The following is a 16,558-nucleotide window of genomic DNA, read 5'->3' as shown; positions in this document are numbered from 1 at the left end:
GATTCCAGCATCTTTCCTATTACCGAAGTTAAACTCACTGGCCTATAATTTCCTGCTTTCTGCCTACCTCCTTTTTTAAACAGTGGCGTCACGTTTGCTAATTTCCAATCCACCGGGACCACCCCAGAGTCTAGTGAATTTCGGTAAATTATCACTAGTGCATCTGCAATTTCCCTAGCCATCTCTTTTAGCACTCTGGGATGCATTCCATCAGGGCCAGGAGACTTGTCTACCTTGAGCCCCATTAGCTTGCCCATCACTCCCTCCTTAGTGATAACAATCCTCTCAAGGTCCTCACCTGTCATAGCCTCATTTCTATCAGTCGCTGGCATGTTATTTGTGTCTTCCACTGTGAAGACCGACCCAAAAAACCTGTTCAGTTCCTCAGCCATTTCCTCATTTCCCATTATTAAAACTCCCTTCTCATCCTCTAAAGGACCAATATTTACCTTAGCCACTCTTTTTTGTCTTATATATTTGTAAAAACTTTTACTGTCTGTTTTTATATTCTGAGCAAGTTTACTCTCATTCTTCTGAACTCCAGTGAATATAATCCTAACCGATTCAATCTCTCCTCGTACGTCAGTCCTGCCATCCTTGGAGTCAGCCTGGTAAACCTTCACTGCACACCCGCTATATCTAGAATATCCTTCCTCAGATAAGGAGACCAAAGATGCACACAATATTCCAGGTGTGGCTTCACCAAGGCCCTGTATAATTGCAGCTAGACATCCCTGCTCCTGTACTCGAATCCTCTCGCAATGAAGGCCAGCATACCATTTGCTTTCTTTATCACCTGCTGCACCTGCATGCTTACCTTCAGTGACTGGTGTACGAGGCCACCCAGATCTCATTGCACGTTCCCCTCTCCTAATTTATGGCCATTCAGATAATGATCTGCATTCTTGTCTTTGCTACCAAAGTGGATAACCTCGCATTTATTCAAACTATACTGCATCTGCCATTCATTTGCCCACTCACTCAACTTGTCCAAATCACACTGAAGGATCTCTGCATCCTCCTCACAGCTCACCCTCCCACCCAACTTGATGTCATCTGCAAATCTGGAGATATGACATTTTGTTCTCTGGTCTTAATCATTAATATATATTGTGAATAGCTGGGGTCCGAGCACCAATCCCTGCAGCACCCCACTAGTCACTGGCTGCCAATTTGAAAAAGACACGCAAATTCTACTCGGTTTCCTGTCTGCCAACCAGTTTTCTATCCATCTCAATACACTGCCCCAAATCCCATGAGCTTTAATTTTACACGCTAATCTCTTATGCGGGACTTTGTCAAAAGCCTTCTGAAAGTCCAAATAAACCACATCCACTGGCTCCCCTTCATCAATTCTACTAGTTACATCATCGAAGAATTCCAGTAGATTTGTCAAGCATGATTTCCCCTTCCCCTCCATGCTGATTCTGCTATTAAAGCTTTCATAATGATTTCTAGAATTTTCCCCATTACCGACGTCAGGCTTAGTAGTCTATAATTACCTGCTTTCTCTCGACTTCTCTTTTTAAACAGTGGAGTTACATTAGCCACCCTCCAACCTGCAGGAATTGTTCCGCAGTATATAGAATCCTGGAAGATGACTACCAATGCATCCACTATTTCTAGAGCCACCTCCTTCAGTACCCTGGATCTGACTGTAAGGGACCTACATTTGTCTTCACGTACCTATAGAAACTTTACAGTCAGTTTTCATGTTACCTGCAAGCTTACTTTTGTACTCTATTTTCCTCTTCTTAGTCAATCCCTTGGTCCTTCCTTGCTGAATTCGAAACAGCTTCCAATCCTTAGACCAGCTGGTTTTCTTGGCCAATTTATATGCTTGGATTGAATACTATCCCTAATTTCCCTTGTGAGCCATGGATTGACCACCTTTCCTGTTTTACTTTTGTGCCAGACAGGAATAAACAATTCCTGTCTGGCACAAAAGTAACACAGGGCGGCACGGTAGCACAGTGGTTAGCACTGTTGCTTCACAGTACCAGGGTCCCAGGTTCAATTCCCAGTTTGGGTCACTGTGCAGAGTCTGCATGTGTGGAGTGATTATTATGATTGTTGCAGTTCCTCCATGCGCTCTTTGAATGTTTGCCATTGCTTACTGCTTATTGAATAATAATCTTTATTGTCTTTATTGTAGGCCTACATTAACACTGCAATGAAGTTACTATGAAAAACCCCGAGTCGCCACATTCCAGCGCCTGTTCGGGTACTCAGAGGGAGAAATCAGAATATCCAAATTACCTAACAGAACGTCTTTCGGCACTTGTGGGAGGAAACCGGAGCAACCGGAGGAAACTCATGCAGACACGGGGCGAACGTGCAGACTCCGCACAGACAGTGACCCGAGCCGGGAATCGAACCTGGGTCCCCGGCGTTGTGAAGCAACAGTGCTAACCACTGTGCCGCCTTTTACGACCTCATCCCTTTTTTTTGTTTTAACCTATATCGTTGGTACCGATGTGCACCACGACTGGCAGTTCACCCTCCCCCTTCATAATGCCCTGTAACCGCTTCAAGGCATCCTTGACCTGAGCACCAGGGAGGCAACATACCATTCTGGAGTCTCATTTGCGGCCACAGAAATGCCTATCTATTCCCCTTCCAATCGAGTCCCCTATACCTTTTGCATTCTCGCATTTTTTACTCCTCCCCTCTGCAGCAGAACCAACCGTGCTGCAACGGCTTTGGCTGCTGCTGCTCCCCTGCCCCCCCACCCCCACATCCGAGAGGTATATCTGTTTTGCAGGGGATTGGCCACAGGAGATACCTGCACTGCCTGTCTAGTCCTCTTGTTCTGGCTGGTGGTCACCCATCCCTTCCAGCGGAGTCTGAGCCTGCGGTGTGACCACCTCTCTATACGTGCCATCCACAACACTCTCAGCTTCGCGGATGCTCCAAAGTGTCCCCAGCCGCCGCTCCAGCTCCGAAGTCCAGGCTTCCAGGAGCGGTAGCTGGAGACATGTCCTGCACACATGTGGGCCTGGGCACTGAAAATGTTCCAGCCCTCCCACATGCAGCAAGAGGTGCAAACCAAGGCCTGGCGATCTCCTGCCATGCCGCAGCCCTTTAAATTAAACCTTTAGAAGATACTTGATATCTGATTATATCCAAATCTCTAGGGCTCATCTTTCCTTGTCCTCGTAACCACCAATTATAGCCCTTGCAGATTATGAACCACAAAATGGATTTCCAAACTATAAAAGTGATGGAAGTTGTAAAGACTTATCGACCTTACCAAGTACTTCCCAATCAGCTCTCTTGTAGCCTCTTCTCCTAGCTCCACCTAACTCCGTTTCCACCTAACTCCAAAAGCGCATTCCCTCAGCCACCCAGCACTCAGTATTTCAGAGTTCCCACCCTCCCTGCTAGCTGCAAAACCAAGTACAAATAAATAGAACTCAAGTCAGGTGGACACTGCCCTTCATGACCTGCTTATTTCAGGAGCAGATTGCCTGAAGCTCAGTTAAAACCACAGATATTGTGCTTACTTGCATCATGGTCTTGTCGGTGTACATCATGTCGATGGTACGGTGAAGCCTGGCGATACTCTCCTGCAGAACTGAAAAACACACCAGGAATTGTGACTGACAGCTTGAAACAGGGAACACGGTTTGCACCCCGATGGGGACAACAGCTGAATTCTTCATGAACACAACTAATTCCTTCTCAATAAATAAGAAAATTCTGACCGACTGGCTGGGCTTTGGAGAGCTTGTTTAAAAATGAATCTCAGGACTGTCTTTTGAGATATGGTTAGCCCAAAGCAAAATCTCTCTCTTCACCCACTTGTCTGGAAATTCTACAGGTCTTTGCCGAGGTCGCTCTTAGTGCATGAGCCTAAACCCACAGGTTACCCGAGCAGAGAGGGTATCACAACGAAGCCAGTACTGTCATCACATAGCAAGCATGCGTTCGACAAACAAGACAATGTCTGATTATTAGCCCAGATGCCAAATACAATGTCCCAATGTAAATGTGCAAAATCAGCTGAAGCGCTGAATTTTACATTGAAATGGGAGATGCTCCAATCCCGAGCATTAACGTCCTTCGTAAAATAAAATCAGAAAATGCCACTCCACTGCTACCTGGAAGCAGGCAAACATTTGGGCAGTATGGTAGCACAGTGGTTAGCACTGTTGCCTCACGATGCCAGGGTCCCAGGTTCAATTCCGGCTTGGGTCACCGTCTGTGCGGAGTTTGCATGTGCTCCCCATGACCCAGTTAGGTGAATTGGACATTCTGAATTCTCCCTAGTGTACCCGAGCAGGCACTGGAATGTGGCGACTAGGAGGGCTTTTCACAGTAATTTCATTGCAGTGTTAACGTAAGCCTACTTGTGACACTAATAAAGATTATTATTATTTTGACATACAGACGGATCAGAACGTGCTTCTGTTCTGACCAACGCCTCCATTCAAATCGCCAACCTGTTTGTTATTATTATAGAGGTCTAGGGCGGCACGGTGGCGCAGTGGGCTAGCACCGTTGCCTCACGGCACAGAGGTCCCAGGTTCAATCCTGGCTCTGGGTCACTGTCCGTGTGGAGTTTGCACATTCTCCCCATGTTTGCGTGGGTTTCGCCGCCACAACCCAAAAGATGTGCAGGGTAGGTGGATTGGCCACGCTAAATTGCCCCTTAATTGGAAAAAAAATGAATTCGGTATTCTAAATTTATATATTTTTTAATTATTACAGAGGCGGAGTGTTATTGGAAACTCTCGGCAAGGTGGAGTTGAGGGCAGTATGGGTTAAGCCATGATCACACTGAATGGCAGAGTTGGCCTGAGGAACTGTATAAAGTACTCCTATTTCTTATGTTTCCTCAGATCCTGAGAGACTTGCTGTTTACTGCCAGCATTTACTAGTTTTGGATATCATGGATTTTCTTTTTGCTCCAATGATTAGCACAACAACATGTATAAAATTGAAACAACAGCACCATTGAGAGAGGTCACAGTTAATTGTCTTATTGTGGGTCTTTGCCATGTCAATCCGTGAGTGTGACATTCAATTGCTTCACTCAATCAGTGAAGCCTGTGTTTTTTTTAGTACTTTCCTGGCTTCTCAATACACTTCTTTATCACCCCCATTGTTTGTTTCAATTCTTTCATCGAATGAAAGCATTACTGGCTCGGTCAGCGTTTATTGCCCATCTCTAATTGCCCTCGAGAAGGCGGTGGTGAGCTACCGCAGTCCATAAGGTGTAGGTACACCCACAGTGCTGTTAGGCAGGAGTTCCAGGATTTTGACCCAGCGACAGTGAAGGGACAGCCGATATATTTCAAGTCAGGGACAATCCTTAGGGGCTGGTTTAGCTCACAGGGCTAAATCGCTGGCTTTTAAAGCAGACCAAGCAGGCCAGCAGCACGGTTCGATTCCCATACCAGCCTCCCCGGACAGGGGCCGGAATGTGGCGACTAGGGGCTTTTCACAGTAACTTCATTGAAGCCTACTCATGACAATAAACGATTTTCATTTTCATTTTATTTCACCCTGTGCTGGGCCAGGATAAACAGAACCCGCAAATGGGAAGGACACTCCATTAGAATTTACGAGGACATTGGGGCAGACCTAGCCAGGAGACGGACCGAGTTCAATAGAGCGAAAGCAGCTCTTCACAAGAGCAGCGTGCATTTTGGTATGCTGGACCCAGCAAAACTCTGGGTCATATAGCAAGAAAGAGAATACTTCTTTATAGCCCCCGCCGAAGCAAACAAGTTTGTCGAGGAACATGGGCTGGAAAACCAGCAGCGAGGGTGAAAACGAGGTGCCCCTGGCAAGGGGCAACAACACGCCGACGGGGGGGGGGCTGAGGCAATGCCAAGCACCCCTGCCCCCGCCACGGCGAGCGCACCCTGAACAAAGAATAAACCACTGCCTGAGGGACCGCTTCAGGTGGGAGACCAGGCCCCAGCACGAGGGAACGAGAGTAGCGGAGAAGGGAGAGCAAGCAAGAGGAATGCAGGGTAGGATGGGGGAAGAGCGGGCAGAAAACCGCAGAGGCCGGGCAGGGGAGAAGCGAGACAGTAACACCCGAGAGGGGGGCCACCGCACCAGCAGGAAAGCTAGCGCCAGAGGCATGCAACAAAGCAGGGCCGCAGCGCGCCCCCCAACAGGGGGGAAGGCGCTAGGCAGGAGGCGGGGGGGACCATTCAACAGAGGCGGGAGAGCAAACGGGGATAGGAACAGTGGAAAGAGAGACAAAGGAGGGGTATATGGGAGAGGGGGGAAAGAAAGAGACATGGGGGAGGTTGGACACAGGGAGGGAGAGACCGGAGAGGGGGGACACAGGGAAGGAGGGACAAACAAGGCTAGAAAAGGAATAGGGCTACAAAGTGCCACAACCAAGGGCTCGAAACAAGGAATCGCTGCAAGCACCCACCCAGTACGGTCTCTGGGCGAAGGGAGACCCCAGTGTACAGGGGATTACCCGCGTGGCGGACGCACAGCGGGCGGCCATGTCAGGTGCCCCCTGGACAAAGGGATAGACAAAGTTGAATACTCCGCAATTGTGGTATCAGACCACAGCTCCACACTACATGGACGCGAGGCTGGAGACGGGCAGGGCCCAACGCCCCACATGGAGGTTAGACATCGCCCTACTAGCTGACCAGGCCTTCAACGAAAGGATATCGCGGGCCATAGCAAAGTACACATAGAACAACCAGAACGGGGAGGTCTCGTCCTCCACATTCTGGGAAGCGCGAAAGACCGTACTAAGAGGGGAAATCATCACTTTCAAAGCACGATGAGATAGGGAGGAAAGGGCAGCTAGGCAGCAGCTGGTCGACTCCATACTGGAGGCAGACCGTAAATACTCCGAGGCCCTGACCATAGAGCTCCTGGCGGAGAGGAAAGAGCTACAAAGGAACTTTGACCTGCTCTCCACCAGGAAAGCAGTGCACCAACTCCGCCAGATATGTGGGACCCTATACGAACACGGAAACAAAGCCAGCTGAGAAAGCAGGCAGCTATCAGAGAAATTGCACAAAATCAGGGATACCAGAGGCACATTAGAAACAGAACCAGAAAAGATCAACAAAGCCTTCAGGGCCTTTTGCCAAGGGCTGTACACTTCGGAGCCCCCAATGGGGGACTCTGGGATGAAATGGTTCCTTGATGGACTGGACATTCCAGTCGTGGGGGAGGACAGAAAAAGGGGCTTGGAAGCACCACTAGCACTGAGAGAGATCATGGACAGCATTAGCTCCATGCAGGCGGGGAAGGCGCCGGGACCGGACGGATTCCCGGCGAACTTCTACAAACAATTTGCGACAGCACTGGCCCCGCACCTGCAGGAGATATTTACAGGCTCGCTAGCCAGGGGCACACTGCCACCCACGCTAGCACAGGCCTCAATCTCGCTGATACCTAAGAAAGACAAAGACCCAATGGAATGTGGGTCATACAGACCCATCTCACTGCTGAACGCGGGTGCCAAAATACTGGCCAAAATCCTAGCCAAAAGGCTAGACGACTGTGTGCCTGAGGTGGTCGCAGAGGACCAGACGGGCTTAGTCAAAGGTAGACAGCTTACCTCGAACATCAAGCGCCTGCTGAACGTGATAATGACCCCCTCCAGGGAGAGAACACCAGAGGTAATCATCTCCCTAGACGCAGAAAAGGCCTTCGACAGAGTCGAATGGAAATACCTCATAGAGGTACTGGAACGGTTCAGGCTTGGAACAGGGTTCACCTCCTGGGTAAAGCTCCTCTACAACGCTCCCATGGCGAGCGTACGGACCAACAATACCAACTTCCAATACTTCCAGCTGCACAGGGGCACCAGACAAGGATGCCCACTGTCCCTGCTGTTGTTCGCTCTAGCGATCGAACCACTAGCAATCGCGCTCAGAGCAGCAAAAAGCTGGAGGGGGCTCCGAAGGGGAGACAGAGAGCACAGAGTCTCACTATGCAGATGACCTGCTCCTCTACATCTCGGACTCACAGAGCAACATGGACGGAATCATCGCGCACCTGAAAGAGTTTGGCGCCTTCTCGGGCTTAAAACTCAACATGAGCAAAAGCGAGATCTTCCCGGTACACCCACAAATAGGGGGGGGCAGCACTAATGGGACTGCCGTTTAAAAAAGCCGGACACAAATTCCGCTACCTGGGGATCCAAATAACCCATGACTGGACAGGGATCCACAAATGGAACCTCACCAGTCTGACGGAGGAAGTAAAAAAGGACCTGTAATGATGGAACACACTCCCACTCTCCCTCGCGGGGGGAGTAAAGACGATCAAACTGAACGTGCTGCCCAGGTATCTCTTCCTACTTAGATCCATTTGGGAGGGCTAGCCCTCCCAAACATATAATTCTACCACTGGGCAGCGACGGCCGAGCGAATAAGCGGATGGATCAAGGAGCCAGAAGCCGAGTGGGTGCGCACAAAGAGGCCTCCTGCACGGGGACCTCCCTCCGGGCCCTCGCCACGGCAGCACTCCCATCCCCACCCAAAAAACACTCCAGCAGCCCGGTGGCGATAGCCACCCTCTAATCCTGGAACCAACTACGGCAACAATTTGGCCTGACCAAAATGCCGTCAAAGGTCCCATCTGCAACAACCATAGGTTCACACCAGCACTGACTGACGCCAACTTCAAAAGATGGGGGCAGGACGGAGGGACACTGACAATCAGGGACCTATACACGGACGGTAGGATCACAATACAGGATGAACGGACAGAGAAATTCCAGCTAGCCAGGGGGAACGAGCTACGGTATCTACAGCTCAAAACCTTCCTATGAAAGGAGACAAGGACGTACCCACAACTGCCACGACAGACACTACTGAAAGAACTACTGGACGCAAACATACTAGATAAAGGAAACTGTAGCGACATGTATGACCGACTGATAGAAAGGGCCAACACCGTACTGGACGCAACAAGAAAGAAATGGGAAGAGGACCTGGGGATTGAGATAGAGTGGGGACTCTGGAGCGAAGCACTGCATAGGGTCAACTCCACCACCACGTGCGCAAGGCTCAGCCTGACGCAGCTAAAAGTAGTACATAGAGCCCACTTAACAAGAACCCGTATGAGTAGGTTCTTCCCGGAGGTGGAGGATAGATGTGAACGGTGCCAAGGAGGCCCGGCCAACCACGCCCACATGTTCTGGTCTTGCCCCAGACTTGCAGGGTACTGGACAGCCTTCTTCGAGGCAATGTCCAAAGTGGTGGGGAAGAGGGTGGAGCCATGCCCGAAAGTGGCGGTCTTCAGGGTTTCGGACGAGCCAGATCTATTCCTGGGGAGGAGGGCGGACGCCCTTGCCTTTGCCTCCTTGATCACCCGCCGTAGAATCCTGTTCGGCTGGCGGTCAGCAGCACCACCCAAAGCTGCAGACTGGCTGTCCGACCTCTCGGAATCTCTCCAAATGGAGAAAATCAAATTCGCCATCTGAGGGTCAGACGACGGCTTCCACAGAACGTGGGAGCCATTCACGCAACTGTTCCGGGACCTGTTTGTGGCCAACGAACAAGTGGAAGAATAGCCAGGTAGCCAAGAATCAGGAGAAAGTCGCCAAAGCACGAGTGGGATAGTGTAGCCAACTGGGATGGCCACTTCCAGAATACAAAATGGATGATCGCAAGGACTGTAGGGAAATATGGACAATGTTAAGAAAGCAAGCAGGCACAGAGCCGGTATGCGTATTGAGAAGGCAACTCCCAGACGAGGCTGAAACTATAGGTCAATTAACATATTGATGGCCCATCTCTGGGAACAAAGGAAAATAGAACATACTTGCAGAAGGAGGCCATTCGGCCCATCGAGTCTGCACCGACCCACTTAAGCCCTCACTTCCACCCTATCCCCGTAACCCAATAACCCCTCCCTCACCGTTTTAGTCACTAAGGGCAAATTATCGTGGCCAATCCACCGAACCTGCATGTCTTTGGACTGTGGGAGGAAACCGGAGCACCCAGAGGAAACCCACGCAGACACGGGGAGAACGTGCAGACTCCGCACAGATAGTGACCCAGCGGGGAATCGAAACTGGGGCCCTGGCGCTGCGAAGCCACAGAGCTATCCACTTGTGCTACTGTGCTGCCCACTCAAGCAACCGATCTAGCTCCAGACACCCCGGCGCCAGTTCCCCAAACTGAAAGCATAAACAAAGCAAGGCCAACGGCCACCTAGAACACGCCCAACGATCAGGGCACCCACCCCTTTATTGGTCAAGATCAATACGAGTGATCAAGATACGGCCCAATTAATCGGGGCCAAGTTCAAGGCCCACCCAAAAGCGCGCGAAGCCCCTTCGGGTATAAGAAGAAGCCCCCGAGAGAGAATCGCTCTCTTGGACTCGGCTCTCGAAGTGGAGACCCATCCACCAGCTGCACCAGAAGCAGTAAGTCCAAGGTCAACGCTCACCATCAGACGGACGACTTTAGCTGTTCTCCTGTCACCTCTTCGAACCCAACAGCCTCAGATCCGAACAACGGCCATTGTTCCTCTGACTGAGTGGGACTAAGGCGTTAGCGTTAGAGATAGTGTAGTTTGTAGTATTTTGTGCATGAGTAGATATTACCATGTGTGTAAATAAATAGTATTGACTTTGAACTAACTAACTGGTGTCTTGGTTCTTTCATCAGTATTCGGGTTTGAACGTTGTGGCGGTAACGAAACATACCTGGCGCCTCTAGAGCAAACGTAATTAGGATCAAGGAAGGCGACCATATTGACTGCCATATTTATAGCCAGATAAATATAGCAACAACAGACCGGGAGTCTGGGGGGGGGGGGGGACAGCTAAACCTACGAGGAAAGAAAGGAGAATCACAGGAGGCGGGGGGTGGGGGAAAGAGGGAAGAGATAGGGAACAAGAGAGGAGAACCAAGAGAGGGGGGGGGGCAGGGAAATGAGAGCCGGAAGGAAGGCACAGGATACAATAACGAACATGACATCTCCAGGAGCAGGGAACGAAGAGAATAAAGACGAAAGACGGGAGGAACACGGAAGCGGAGGTAAGCGCAAGACGGCAGCGAGATCCGTCCAGGAGAAGCAAGCGACAACGCCAAGACCAAACCCACTCGAGTATTGCCCACTGTAATTGTTTCTCTGGCACCCAAATGTATATTCACCTCCCCAGTCTCCACCCACCCCCCCCCCCCCAAACAGTCGCCCACTTATGTGTTGTAAATAATTTTGCCAGGTGTACAGAGTTGCTGCTGTTGAGCTGGTGCACAATACCCTACCAGTTATTCTATTTTATTTTTTATTGTTTTTTTTTTATTATTTACTATTTTCTTTTCTTTGGTATGTTTGGGTGTGCCCTTCTCTTCTATATATGTGTATATATATGTCTCTTATCCTGTGTACATAACGGTAAATATACTTTGTTCAAAAACCCAATAAAAAACATTTATAAAAAAATATATATATTTCAAGTCAGGGTGGTGAGTGACTCGGAGGGGAATTTCCAAGTGGTGGTGTTCCCATGGGTCTGCTGCTCTTGTCCTTCTAGATGCTAGTAATCGTGGGTTTGGAAGGTGCGGCCTAAAGCGCCTTGGCGAGTTCCTGCAGTGCATCTTGGAGATGGTACACATGGCTGCCACTGTGCCCGGTGGTGGAGGGAGTGAATGTTTGTGGAAGGGGTGCCAATCAAACGGGCTGTTTTGTCCTGAATGATGTCGAGCTTCTCGAGTTGGAGCTGCATTCATCCAGACAAGTTGAAAATATTCCATCATTGCAGATGGGAGAACAGGCTTTGGGGAGTCAGAAGAGGAGCTCTCACCGCATGATTTCTAGCGCCTGTCCCAAAACGTCAAGAATTCACCTCACAATTTACGGTGATTAACTTGAATTCTGGATTACCAGCCCAGTACAATAATAAACTACCACACTTCATTCTTTCATATAATCTCCCATTCCCAAAATGCTTTGGTCGTTCCTTCTCATTCAACTTAAAGGCATTTAGAATAATCTAATGGCCTATAGTTAAGCTCAGAAGCCCTTTTCAGCTTTGATGGGAATATACCTTTCTTCTGGGCTCCTCAAATCATCAAACAGCTGAGCACTGGAACAGGTTTTACTGAGAAATAATACTATCTGACAGAGAGTAGAGATTCAGATCAAGGAGCGGTCAGAAAGTCATACCTCTAGTGTCATTCTCCACCTCCATCCTCCAACGATGTAGACAACCCTCCAATACCCTCAACTCGTCCTCTGTGATATGTCGTGGTGCAGGATGCATTGGGTTTTCTGGTGGAATCCTCGACTGTGTGAAAGGTTTGTGAACCACCAGCCGTTGGGGAGGGGGTGTGCATGGAGCTTCCGTAGGTGCCAAGGGTCCTTGTTCCATTGGGCTATTGGCAGATTTTGTACAATGAAAGCAAGGTGGTTAGTTTATCTTTCCAAACATTTCTGCAACTCGCCCCATCACCCAAGTCCATGTAGATTCTGAACTTCATATGATGCTTTATTCAGAGTTAGGCTACCTCCCTAATCAGAACAAATTAATAATTCTCGGCTTAGCCCGAACGTCACAAGCCAAGAAGCTATCAAACTCTACCAAAACCATTTACAGAACAGGATATCCAATGAACAGTACAGCTAAGAAAAATACAGGAGGACACAGTGGATGCACGTTTCAGTTCTGCACACGTCATTAAAAGTCTAGCACAGCTACCATTTTTAACAAGAGGTGCTTTGCTGACACAATTTTAAGGTACTCAGAGTGAAGGGTGAAAACATTTCATGCATTGAGCAGCAAGCAAGAAAGGGAATTTAACACATGCTCGCTTGCACTCACAACACTACCCTCTGCACTACGTTAGCCATTCTCGGCCTCAGAAGCTGCATGAGAACCAGGGGTCGCAATAAAAGAACCAGGGGTCACGAATTTTGGACTGAGATGAGGGGAAATCTCTTCACTCAAAGGGCTGTGAACCTTTGGAATTCTTTACCTCAGTGAGCTGTGGATACTTGGTCTTCGAGTATATTCACAACAGAGGTTGATGAAGTTTTGGATACTAAGAGAATAAAGTAAAATTGGGCAGGAAAGTGCAGCTCAGGAGGAAGGTCATGCATGATTTTACTGAACAGGGCAGGTTTGCAGAGCTGAAGGGCCCACCCCATTCCCACCGTATATGCTCTTATAAATTGTGCATAATATAGAACATAGAACAATACAGCACAGAACAGGCCCTTCGGCCCACGATGTTGTGCCGAACTTTTGTCCTAGATTAAGAACAAATTAATCTACACCCCATCATTCTACCGTAATCCATGTACCTATCCAATAGCCACTTGAAGGTCCCTAATGTTTCCGACTCAATTACTTCCACAGACAGTGCATTCCATGCTCCCACTACTCTCTGGGTAAAGAACCTACCTCTGACATCCCCTCTATATCTTCCACCATTTATCTTAAATTTATGTCCTCTTGTAATGGTATGTTCCACCCGGGGAAAAGGTCTCCGACTGTCTACTCTATCTATTTCCCTGATCATCTTATAAACCTCTATCAAGTTGCCCCTCATTCTTCTCCGTTCTAATGAGAAAAGGCCTAGCATCCTCAACCTTCCCTTGTAAGACCTACTCTCCATTCCAGGCAACATCCTGGTAAATCTCCTTTGCACCTTTTCCAAAGCTTCCACATCCTTCCTAAAATGAGGCGACCAGAACTGCACACAGTACTCCAAATGTGGCCTGACCAAGGTTTTGTACAGCTGCATCATCACTTCATGGCTCTTAAATTCAATCCCTCTGCTAATGAACGCTAGCACACCACAGGCCTTCTTCACAGCTCTATCCACTTGAGTGGCAACTTTCAAAGATCTATGAACATAGGCCCCAAGATCTCTCTGCTCCTCCACATTGCCAAGAACCCGACCATTAACCCTGTATTCCGCATTCATATTTGTCCTTCCAAAATGGACAACCTCACACTTGTCAGGGTTAAACTCCATCTGCCACCTCTCAGCCCAGCTCTGCATCCTATCTATGTCTCTTTACAGCCGACAACAGCCCTCCTCACTATCCACAACTCCCCCAATCTTCGTATCGTCTGCAAATTTACTGACCCACCCTTCAACTCCCTCATTCAAGTCATTAATGATGTAATAAATTAAAATTAAAAGTAATAAATTAAAATACATAAGAGAAGTGAAGAGGTGCCATATAAGCGTTCCATTTTTCAACAAAACTCAACAGGCTATCTATTTCTTGCTGATTTATGCAGAATGTCCTGCTTTATATACCAACCTTTCTTGCCTGGCTGGTGTCTGAGTTGCTGTTGTGCTATTGGGGGGAGCAGTTTCAACATCATCCACTGGTGAGGTACACACAGGCTTACTCGAGGCAAACTCCAAGGCATACTGGAGAACATCTGCCAGCGGGAATCGCTTGGGACCAGAACCATAGCTGAGATACCTGCAAAGAGAAAAAGAGAGCCAGTGGGATTGGGGGGAGTAGAGAAAGAAGAGAGAGTGAGATGGGGGGGAAGAGAAAGAAAAATTGAAAGGGAGAATAAAGTTAAATGAGAGATAGAGAGTGAGAGACGTCAAGAGGTTCGATCGAGGTATTCAAAGGGTAATTGGATTTGTATCTGAAAATAAATAATATGCAGGGCTACAGGGATAAGGCAGGGGGTGGGATTAGGTAGAACACTCTTTCAAATAGCCAGTGCAGACTTGATGGGCCGAATGGCTTCCTTCTGCACTGCATCAATTCTGTGATTTTGTGATGAGGCCGTGCAATATAAATGCCAGCTCTTCTTCAACCTCAGATGTTTACGACCACAACACAAACACTGTGCATATTACCAATTGTAGGTGTTTTCTCAGTGCCTATTTTTTCCCCTTGTGTTAATCTTCCTCTGGTTCAACTCACAGTTTTCCAGACAGTCCTGCCTGACTATATGCTATTTTTAAAAATCTTTTTTCCTTGTATCCCCTCCTCCTGTTCTCGTGGGGTTGTATCGTTAATGGATGAGCTTGACAATGAACACCATCATGGGTCCCAGGTTTGATTCAGGCTTGGGTCACTGTCTGTGTGGAGTCTGCATGTTCTCCCTGTGTCTGCCACCTTCCATCATCTAACTCGATCACAATACTCTTCTACTTCTTTCTTTCTCCTGGGATTATCTCGTGTCACCTTAACTGCGTCTATCTCAAAATTCTGACCAGAAAGAAGCGGCACAGCTACAGCTCAAAAGAGCTGTTATTTATCTATCAGTCTCCAACATGTTACATTACTGGGACACAAGAATTTCTAGTTGCTGATTTCAAACTATCAACCCTCAAGTCAAACCTCCTCGTCCTCGTACCTTTCCAATCGTTGCTGCAACATGGTCAGGTGCTCCTTCAGCCGTCGTATCTCTTCTCGTTTGATTCTGGTGATTTCTCTGTTTTTATCCATGTATCTGTATTTTTAAAGAATCACACCATCCAATTAAGGAGAAATTATATCACTGCCTGAAACATGAGCAAAGGCATCGGGTTGTCAGGTATTGGAAGTATATGGGGGGGGGGGGGGGGGGGGGGGGGGGGGGGGGGATTGCATTTGGCCCATTGTGTGTGCTAGCTCCTGGAAAGAGCCATTGAATACATGCCAGTCTTTCCCCATAGTTCTGCAATTTTGTTTTCCTTTCCAATTAAACATGCAATCCTCTCACTTCAGAATCTATTTCCACCATTTCAGGTGGCGCATTCCGGATCATAACAGTTCATGGTGCAAAACAATAAATTCAAATCCTCCCCTGGTCCATTTGCTTCTGATCTGAAATCTGTATCCACTGGTTCCTGACAATGAGAAGTGCTTCTCTTTCTTAATTTAAAAAAATATATAAAGTCCACGGTAGTGAAGGTGGAGACATAACTGAAACCCCAACCATTGCAATCTTTTCATTGTGAAACAGTCTCTTATAAGAGGGCATTTGATTCAGCTTGACTTGATAAGGGGAGCTGAATAAGCATCAGTGGAGTAGGGGGACCATGGGATACACTAGTATTATAATGCTTTTCCCAGGAGCGGTCAGGGAAGGAATGTGGTATTCCTGAGAGGATCGGTGGTTGGTAGCGGTACAGAAAAGGGGAAGAGTGATGGGAATCCATGGCAGAATCAAACTTGCACCGTTGCATGGATTGAGCATGGTCGCAGTAGTATGGACGCGTTTCTGTTGCAAAAAGTCCTAACTGGCAGGGCCGGAATGGGAAAGATTGGAACTTCCTTTACAGTTTGAACAAAAATCAGACACATACTTCGCACAAGATCTATGGTTGCCTCCCTAATCCTCTGCCTCCTTGGAACATGCTCTTTAAAGCCAAGATTTTGGTCAATCTTTAGTCAACTCTTGTCTGATAACTTTTCTTTTATTCGTTGACGAGATGTGGGCTTCGTTGGCAAGGCCTGAATTTGTGGCCATCCCTAATTGCCCTTAAACTGAGTATCTCGCTCGGCCATTTCAAAGGGGACAGTTAAGAGTCACTGTGAATCTGGAGTCACGTGTAGGCCAGACCGTGAAAGGACAGCAGATTTCTTCTTTAAAAGAGATCAGTGAGCCAGATGGGTTTTTACAACAATCAACAAT

At 48.1% G+C, this 16,558-nt stretch overlaps 1 protein-coding gene across 5 annotated transcripts in view; it reads right to left on the bottom strand.

The window, feature by feature from the left end:
* Window positions 1-16,558, bottom strand: part of usp25 (ubiquitin specific peptidase 25) — a 192,908-nt gene that overhangs the window by 88,120 nt on the left and 88,230 nt on the right. For all 5 annotated transcript variants that reach the window (XM_038801374.1, XM_038801375.1, XM_038801376.1 and 2 more), the window contains 4 exons: window positions 15,296-15,391; window positions 14,233-14,400; window positions 12,124-12,332; window positions 3,507-3,577 (listed from right to left, as the gene is read on the bottom strand). In XM_038801374.1, the coding sequence (XP_038657302.1) occupies window positions 3,507-3,577; window positions 12,124-12,332; window positions 14,233-14,400; window positions 15,296-15,391 (544 nt within the window). The remainder of the gene's footprint in view (window positions 1-3,506; window positions 3,578-12,123; window positions 12,333-14,232; window positions 14,401-15,295; window positions 15,392-16,558) is intronic.

The sequence above is a fragment of the Scyliorhinus canicula genome, chromosome 7 (genome assembly GCF_902713615.1).
Source record: "Scyliorhinus canicula chromosome 7, sScyCan1.1, whole genome shotgun sequence".
Taxonomy (NCBI): domain Eukaryota; kingdom Metazoa; phylum Chordata; class Chondrichthyes; order Carcharhiniformes; family Scyliorhinidae; genus Scyliorhinus; species Scyliorhinus canicula.
This window is presented reverse-complemented; position numbering and strand designations above follow the sequence as displayed.